Source organism: Saccostrea cucullata, unplaced genomic scaffold (genome assembly GCF_032062105.1).
Source record: "Saccostrea cucullata isolate Sc308-1 unplaced genomic scaffold, CSIRO_AGI_Scuc_v1 ctg347, whole genome shotgun sequence".
Classification (NCBI taxonomy): Eukaryota; Metazoa; Mollusca; class Bivalvia; order Ostreida; family Ostreidae; genus Saccostrea; species Saccostrea cuccullata.
The window spans coordinates 70,410-80,000 of record NW_026933200.1 but is presented as its reverse complement, the minus strand read 5'-3'; the positions used below and the strand labels follow the sequence as shown (position 1 = coordinate 80,000).

Here is a 9,591-nt window from a genome sequence, read left to right as displayed (position 1 = left end):
GAGGGCAACATATGATTTGTTGGACCTGAAGGTGAAAATGTTGCCCAAGGCCGTTTTTCTTTATTTGATAATTTCGTTTTTCTTTATTTAATAACTAAGTTTTCTTTATTTAAATAATTTTGTTTTTATACTATTAATAATTTCGCTTTTCTTTATTAAATAATTTCGTTTTTCTTCATTGAATAATTTTGTTTTCTTTTTTAATAATGTCGTTTTCCTTTATTTAATAATTTCGTTTGTCTTTACTTAAAAATTTAGTTTTGCTTGTTTAATAATTGCGTTTTTCTTTATGTAATAATTTCGCTTTTCTTTATTTAATAATTTTGTTTTTCTTTATTTATTTTTGGTTTGCACTATTGGGCTTCCGTAGATTCTGCTCATAGATATGTTAAAAACAGGTCGGCCAATAAACGAGCAAGTTTGGAAGGAAGTCTTGGTCTCCGAAGACTGCAAAACGGTGTCAATAAGGAACTTCGTTTTTATTGAGACAGAAGTTGTCTATAATGTAAAAATGTATAGTTTTGAATTTTTCATGAGGAATGCTTGTTTAGAGCAAACAAAAGTTGTACGTTTTGATGTTACTGACTTTTGAAAAAAAAATGGTGATTTCAAATTTCTAAAGGGGAGGGGGGCTTAGCATCCCTACCCCTAAACCCCCCCCCCCGATCCCGACGCAGATGGAGAAAACAAGTCATAAATATGTGTTTTTATGCTGTTGAATTTAGAACCAGTTTCATGATCAAAATTCCACGACTCGGCTCAGTTTTCAACGGACAAGGGTCTAAATTCAACATTGTTGGTCTCAGTATTCAACGTTGAAAAATGACCCCTTGGGTCAATTTTCAACCCGGGTCAAATATCAACGTTACACCGGAAAAACAATGGTTGTATCTACCGTTTCGTTGTTTTCGTGTATGTCAAGGTCACGCCACTTTTATTTTTAGCTCAAACTTGTAAACAACACTCTACTGGAGCATGCAAAGGTGAGAAATATTTTTAACAACTTTTTAAAAAGATTGCATAATAATTTTGGTCAATGTACATCCATTCTTGGGTACTTGAGACCATAGTAATTATGGAAACTTATTCCACGCACGCGCACAATACAATATGGAGGAAGGAGTACAAAGCAAATATTTTAGTTATAGGGCATACTTAAATATTTATCAACTTTTATTTTTCTCCTTAAAATTAGATTTTTAGGTTCTGAAACCTGTAATTTTCTGAAACCTAATACTTTTAGGAACTGAACAAAATTTACACGGGTCATTGCAAAAATTATACTTTCATCAATTTTTCCCCTTTGTTAGTCACGCTGCATGTCTCTTTAAAGGCTCTGTGTTTTTAACCCGCTCTAATTAGGCATTAGCTACACTGTACAAGTCTTCATTATTAGCTATAGTAGCTTATTTTTCTAAAAAAAACTACAATTAACTGTGTATAATGCTTGGCTTTGCTTTTACAGACATAAAAAAATATTATACAAACAAAATGTTTTTTAAAAAAATTTCTCAAGAATTTTCTCAAGAAGTTATGTATATGCAGTATTGATATGGAGGCATTCTCGGGTAGTATTAGAATTCAAGCCCCATACCAACCTACCCCCACCCCCTCATTAAACTTTTCAATTCGGATCTGATATGTGCTTTTTCCTAGCTCAGGTGAGCGATGTGACCCGTGGGCCTCTTGTTTAAATTTCGACTGAAAATGTTTCTATTTTCCTAAGAACAAAAATTTCTCAATAAATTTTGGAATTTGTTAAAACTTTGTTTACGCTTCTACAAAGGAAGTTTACAGATACAAAATATCATATTTATAAGTAAATTTGATGTTGATTGTGGCGATGTCATGGCTCCTCAAGAACAAATGTCTAATGTGATTTTTCTCTGATGCGATTCCCGTGAAAACGACTGTGAAAATGACGTCTCCTGAATTGACGGCGCACCACACTTTTAAAATATGTGTAATGCTCGAGATATCGGCAACATAGATCCAAAATATGCATAATAAAACATTTAGTTAACTAGGCTACTCTTGACATTCGCCCACAAATATCAAATCGAAATTTTAGACAGTTAGACCTCTGTAAAAAGGCTATACGGGAGGATGGGAGGAAGATTATAGACGAAAAGTTAACTTTATCCGGACTGTAAAGAACGAGTCTGAAAGTCACCAATATCACACTATATCTCATAAGTAGTTTTTGGTTTTAAAACAAAAAAGAATATATTTTACTTGTTTAATAGATTTTAAGCTTGACAAGAAATGGTGTTTTGATGTTGAGTAGATAAGGTAACTCAAACTATACAGGTACTCAAGGGAAAATGTTTAGAAAATGAAAGCTCGATCGCATATTTTTTATAATGCTTGTGACGTCGAAGATTTTGCTGCGCAGTGACTTAATGGTTTGTCCTGAAAAATCACTCAAAATTAATACCAATTTACAACATTTTGATATGAAATTTTGAAGACCATATAAGTAAAAATTCTTTTATATTATTTGTGAAATTTTGCCCGATTATGTCGTCAAATATTTCTTCTGTGCAACAAGTCCGCGTAATTTTTGAACGGCCCTCGTACAACAATAAACAGACTACAAAAACTTTATCATCGCATAATCTCTTCTAGCCTAGAGCTGAAAATAATCAAAAATACATTTTTTTAAAAAGCAATACACCAGTTCTTAATTGATACTTTTTACATTATCGAATAATTGTTTAAGTGAAAAACAATCGATTGTATATCTAAATATGTACAATTTGTTCATTTATAATAACTGTACATATATGTAATTCTCACAAAAGTAGTCTGTTTTTATTTATCACCATTTCTCCTCTCCTGTAACAACTCTTTCAACTAAACTCCTTCGCTACATTTCTAAGAAATACTTAAAATATAACATCATAAAATATCTACCAACCTGTTTTTTTCGACATACACTCCTTTGACATACATTTATATCAAATTACAATGCATCAAATCTCTCCCAATTCCTCATTAAAATAGTAAAGAAATTCCTCCCCATAATTTTGTTTTTTATAGGAAAATAATACAAAATAAAAATAAAATCAACGTCTAAAAATTGCATTGTAATGATGTATGTAAAAATATAGTTCTCTACATAATGATATTTTTGGCATGGTCCATGTTACTCTCTCTTTATGACTTTATAGATAGAAGGTTTAGTAAATTATTTATCAGAGTAAATTAAAATTAAATTTTGGAGGATGTAAAACCACATTTTGCACCCTAGTTCTAATAATAGGAATAGATATTCAATTGGTATCATCAAATAGATATCAATAATATTGTCATGGAGAAAAACTTACAGTTTTTCAATATACTTATTAATCTCTGAAATATGTAATTAATTTTAAAAATTCAAAACTTTTAATTTTTATTTTTTTTTTAAATATTTCATAAATTACTGATATTATGTCAAACATTTAAGTAAAATTAATTATTAAAAAAATTGATGTTAAATTGATTTTTATGCTAAGAATATATGTTTCAGAATTTTTATATATATTTTATTTTAGATTTTGTCTGATTACTCTGAAGTGTCATGTTATTTATTGCACATGTCAACTTTACTTTATCGGAAATGCCAAAATTAAGGTTTCTTTGTTTGATTGATAAAAAGTTTTTCTAGCGAGGGCTTCGCAAACCTTTTTGGGGTAATTTTGTTGTAAATGTTTTTATAGCATCCATTTGATGTAGTCCATGAGTGATAAATTCTTTGTTAACGGATTAACAAAGTTCCTAGAATTATTTACCTGGCCAAGTGTTGTTTAATTAGTTGCGTCACAAAGACCTATAGATTAAGTTGACACGCAATGACCAAGTGATCCTTTGTAATGTAGTTTTTTTCGTCAACCATTATCTCCTAAATCATTTTTGATTGGTCAAAAAAGAATATCTCAGATTTTTGAGTTAAGCAGGTTGCGCGTCCCGGCTGGTCACTTTTCATCATTGAATAAAACCAGCCGGACGTTAACTTATTCCTGCCTTCTTTTAATTCATATAGGTAAATATATTTTTATTTTTTTACTTAGGTAATAACCTTTTAAAGTCATTGTAATTAACCAAATTTTTAAAGTAAGGTTCATTCAGTTAAAGAATTTATTTAAAAGTTTTATTTACTAAATTTTATTAAATTTTGGTCATTGTTTATTTTTGTCTGTGTCTTAATTAGTTAGAAATCATTATAGTGTACTTAGTTACTTTGTTACGCGTATCTAATGCAAACTTGTTTACAGATTAAAGGTATGTAGGATAATAGTTCTTAGGTTGCACAGTAAACTTTGTAATTTTTATTTTGAATGGGATCGGGATCGCAATGCAAATTATTGTTAGACTGAACAGACTTACTTTCAATGTTGTTAGGAAACGTGTGAGATGATCTCCGCTATGTTATTAGTGATTTATTATATAATAATGGCATTTATAGTCTCGAAAGCTTTTAAGCATTTACGCATGTTTTCACATTTTGAAGTAATGCCAGGTAAAGTAGAATTTGCCATGTTTTTCAGTTCTATCTATTACGTAATCGCTCCCGCGTCTCCGATCCCAACCTTATTGTTAATACATAAAAAAAAAAGTTATGTCATGTCATTTTAAAACAATGTTTTATTTTTGGTTTGTTTTAATTAAGATACTGATTTACGATTGTTACTTTACTTCTTTTTATAAATTAAAATAACTTTACATGTTTAATTAATTAGTACGTTTTATGGAATTACATTTTAATTACATTGGTAAATTTGTAAGGCCTTGAGTCGCTCTTTATAGCTTTGTTTTATAACTTGACTTTGGTCACTTTTCATCATTGAATAAAACCAGCCGGACGTTAACTTATTCCTGCCTTCTTTTAATTCATATAGCCTCAACAAACGGATAAATCCATTGGGTTGAGAAGCTGCCCAAGTCTAAGTCCATAACTCGAAAACAAGTATAAGTAAAGCTAAGTAAAACTTAACAAGTATATTGAAAAACTGTAATCTGAAGTGCAACTTCAGATTGAAAATTAATAAAAGACAATATTAAATAAGTAAACAATTAGACAGTTTTCAACAGATATATCAATGTTAGAGTAAATAATACATACATACAAAAATTAAGTGCAAATAGCACCCCACACTTGCAGAGTTTTCAATCCCTCCGTTAAAAATCAGCATTACTTTGCAAAATTCTTTTGAAAATTTGAAAATGATATTTATTTCGATTGACAAAATCATAGAATGTTTTTGCCCTCTCTTTTCTTTTCCTTCCCGATCCTGGACTACATTTTTGCACTACATCGGAAGGCACATCTCCAATTTCCTCAAAAGTCTCATTGATGATGCTAGAATCAATCTCATCTAACAAACATTCAATGTTCTGAAGTAAATCTGGAAAATGAGAAAAATTACAAAAGATCTTGCATTATTTCTTTAAAGTACGAGGATGTCTATTGTTAGTTATTACCAATTTCCTTACCCACTGATGAATCAAATCTGTCTTCAGTTTCACAAATAGGAGTTTCCTTGCTTCTGTACAAATTTATCACAAAGTTCAAGGTTTCCTTAAACGGTTTTCCTTTCTTTTCTCTTAGAAACTTTAGAATAGCCTTTGCAGTCTGTTTTCGATGATTTGTAGGACTAAAGAGGTCCTCTATTTCTCTTCTAAACTCAGGAAAACAACGTTTAAGCCTTTCTTTAATCATACTAGGCTCCATGTTTTCTAATATCTCCTTTTCAGATGGTATTGGTGTATCTTCACTTGATGTCATATCTTTTGAAAAAAGGAAACAAAAAATGTTCAAAAAAGTGTATGTATTTGTAAAGTTAATACGAGAGGTGATCTAAAAGTTCGCACACAAATTGAATTAATTCCATAAAAGAAACAATATTTTGTTTCAATGTTGATTATATTTTAAACTAGTCCTCTCCGATTTTAATGCACCTCTGCCATCGTTTTGCTTGTGCGCGAATTCCGTGATATAGGATGTCACGTGACCTGCTCCGTAGCGTTCTGCCATAAAAGCTGACGGGTTTTTCTGGATTTTATATTTCTTTCCATGCAGGTTAATTTTCATAACAAGAACAGTCCGTTTTTCAGAAATGATTAAATCTTGGCAACAGAATGGGTGGATAAAAATATCTTTTCCCAAAATGACGAGTGTGACTATCGATCAAAACCCAAATCTTCTGTCTCGGGAGAGTCATTTATTCAAGATGGATAGAGAATGGGTGCCTCCTTTTTATCATATCTAATATGTTTGAAATCTAAGTTAATGATATCTTAGGTATTGAATAATTAATTATTATTGTTAAGATATTCAACTTTTTATCAAATTGTAAATTGGAGGTCTTTTCATAACAAAGTGATCAATCAATTTTCAAAGTTGCTTTCACAGGGTGACAGAACAAATATCACTTTGACCATCTCCCATCCTTCACTAAAACGACCAATCCAACCATTGGGTGAATTTCTAGGAAGTCTTTTTATCTTAATAAACTGTGTACAAATTATTATACGCTTATAAGGAATTTCTTAGATATACCATACATTTTACAGTCCTTCGTAAAACGAGGACTGAGACAACCATTTTTTTGTCATCTAGTGATCTAGATAGTGACGCCATTTTCACATCGTGACGTCACAAGCAAGGAACAAAACTTTATTCAGCTTATACTATTTATAGAACTTATGTATGGCTATGTGTGTACCAAATTTTATTTTAATCTGAATTCTAGTTTTATAGATATAAAGATAGTTCCCAAACGTTTTGATCACCCCTCGTAGATACCTATTTTTTTCATTATTGTCGAATACAAATTACGCATAGGTAAATTTGTCCATTGATAACATTAACATTTCAGCTAAATAGTTACAGTGTGCACTTGGCTGTCTCCAAACCATGCATTTTGTCTTATGTACGTAAATTTTCAGATCGAAGTTCCTTATAAGTTCTCTTTTTATTGCCTGGGCGAAAACTTGCACTGGCACCCCGTCTTGAATTCTGCTACGATGTAGTATAGCATGAATGTTTAAATTGCATTTCCATTTCATCCGACCTAAAGAAAAGCATTACAAAGAAAAGAAAAGTTAGAAGTAGCACTGCGAAAATAATAACTAAAATATTCTCTTCTGTATATATGCTCTCAACACACTTCTAGAAATCGCAACACTTACTATATTATCTAAACATTGATTGTATTATCTTAACTTAAAAAAAAATTGCATGAACATTAAACTATGTAACTCGAAGCATCGCCCTCGTCCCATTTTGGAAACATTATTTAATTTCAAATATGAAGTACAGTTGTTTGGCCAGTTCCGAATTTTGACCAGTTCCGAGTAATTATTAATTTTAGAGCTGATAATTAATAAATTCAAAGGTGTAAAAATAAATTGATACCCAATGGTAAGAAGGCTTATTTCTGAGTATTTGAATTATGGGAAGTTTTAATTTTTTGCCGTCAGTTTGGTTTCGCTATCGAACTTAAAACAGTCGACACACTTTTACAATGCAACAAATCTGAATCACCGCGACGCGTGAGTCTGCAGAAAAGCCTCTGTAGAGACGTCAATTTTTTCCAGATAAAACAACATTCCAAGTATCAAAAGTTAGTTTGATATGTACTCTAATACTAAAAACTTGTCTATTATATTTATTTAGAACACTGAAATATATCGGAATATTTTCGTGTGGTCATTCAGCTAGTTCATAATGTCCATCATAAACACTACTAGTATTATAAATTCATTCTTCGTTATTTCTTCATTGTAAATATGACTTATTATGTCCCAGCTTTAAAAGCAGGGGGAAGGGGTATATAGCGATGGAATGTTTGTCCATCCATCCGTCTGTCTGTACGTCCGTCTGATATACTTAGTAGTTCCCATTTCTTATCCGAAACTCCTCTTCTACCACTGAATGAAATTTAAGAGGTTTCACAGAATTGAATGAGGCTTTCACATAATCTTTGTTTTAAATAAAAATAGTGCACCTTAGCAAAACATGGATACTGCCATTGAATAAGATTTTAAGATACTTTTACAGATTTTTTATTACACACCATTGTGACCCCTTACTTTACTTTTTGATATAACACTTATTTCGGCTCTCCCAGAGCAAAGCTTTAATGACTTTGTCATACGAATCATATAGGAGACGTAAGGTATCATTAAAGTGAGCACAGTGCACATTGTATCTATAGTTTCTCTTTATCCTTTGGAAAAACAAATAACTTATTGGTAAACAATAAATTTAACTTTTCTTGGGCATGCCAGTGGATAATGTGTGGGACGTATATTTTTTTTAAATTTAGGATTGAACTAAATGGGAACCGCTAAGGTATTCGGAACTCGTCGGCTCATTTATAACAAGTAAAATGAATACCTATGTTAACTTGCTAAATATTTTTTTTTGGGGGGGGGGGGGGGGGGGGCTGAACTTTTATGAAACAATATTAAACTCAACAAGTCATTGAACTACCTTGACAAAAAACCTAGTGAAATAATGCCTCGTTTATTTAAAGCACCGCCGAATCGGTTTCTTATTCAGAACTTGTCAACCAACTGTACTCAGGCTCAGATGTCTTACCCGGTCTCATACTCCAAACCGATGTTTTTACTTTAAAAACCTTAAGTGGCCAAATGCTTAACAAATCTTCATATCTGAATTTTTTTACACTGTCTTTAGGAACAGAAAATTCAAATATTAATGATCCTTTCTTAATGCTATGAAGTTCAATCTCGCTTTCAGGCAAATCAAGGCGATGCGCTAATAAGCGACGAATTCTCTTCAAGTCACAAAACACAGTTTCTTGTGAGATATCCATAGTTGTATAAATCTTTATTAATTCCCTGTTATCATCTGAAATGGAGAGAATGATTAAGATTGCGTGTTTTTGCGTTGTGCTTTAAATCAAATCAAAATGATCATAATAACATTCGTTTTATTTGATTGCAAAAATAGCTGTATCAATATTGACTTTTTCAAATTATTAATTCAGTAAAAAAAAATTAAGAGACTTTCAGTTAATTGTTAAAAAACATTATTTTTTTTCATATAGTAATAAAAAATACCTTGAACGGGAGCGCTATCGAAATAAGTTAGAATCAAAGGACTACTCTTTGCAAATTCAAAGCAATCTTCAACCAGATCATTGGCACTGCATTGCTTCAATAATAGTTGTAAACGCCAAATATTGCTGTGGAATTTGTATTTTTCGTTCCATTGCATAAATTGCTTTTTTGAAGGTACAGTGTTCTCTTCTGTGGGGTCTAAAATACATGGAATTGTTAATTGAAAAATTAAAATATTCAACAATGGCCAATGCAATAAAATTCAAGATAAATAGTCCCCATCAAATCAAGAGGCGTAGAAATGCTAAAGCTAATCAAACAATAAAATAAAGTTTTATGTAGGTTCTTAGTTGTGTTAACTGAAAACAATAACAGTAACATTTTCCGTAACACAGGTTTTTTTAAGAAACAAAATTTATTAAGCAATATATATTCACTTTAACTGTTTTCCCACTAAACTCTATAAAATAAAATCGGAAAACTATAAACTTGTTTTTTTTTTTCATTAGAACAATT

General features: G+C 31.1%; 1 protein-coding gene across 1 annotated transcript in view; it reads right to left on the bottom strand.

The window, feature by feature from the left end:
• Nucleotides 1–5,044: 5,044 nt before the first annotated feature.
• LOC134237640 (uncharacterized) overlaps nt 5,045–9,591 on the bottom strand; it is a 68,255-nt gene continuing 63,708 nt past the window's right edge. The window contains exons 18-22 of the mRNA XM_062719779.1: nt 9,076–9,273; nt 8,591–8,863; nt 6,876–7,058; nt 5,479–5,772; nt 5,045–5,390 (exon numbers count right to left, since the gene is read on the bottom strand). Coding sequence (XP_062575763.1) covers nt 5,164–5,390; nt 5,479–5,772; nt 6,876–7,058; nt 8,591–8,863; nt 9,076–9,273 — 1,175 coding nt within the window. The 3' untranslated portion in view covers nt 5,045–5,163. The remainder of the gene's footprint in view (nt 5,391–5,478; nt 5,773–6,875; nt 7,059–8,590; nt 8,864–9,075; nt 9,274–9,591) is intronic.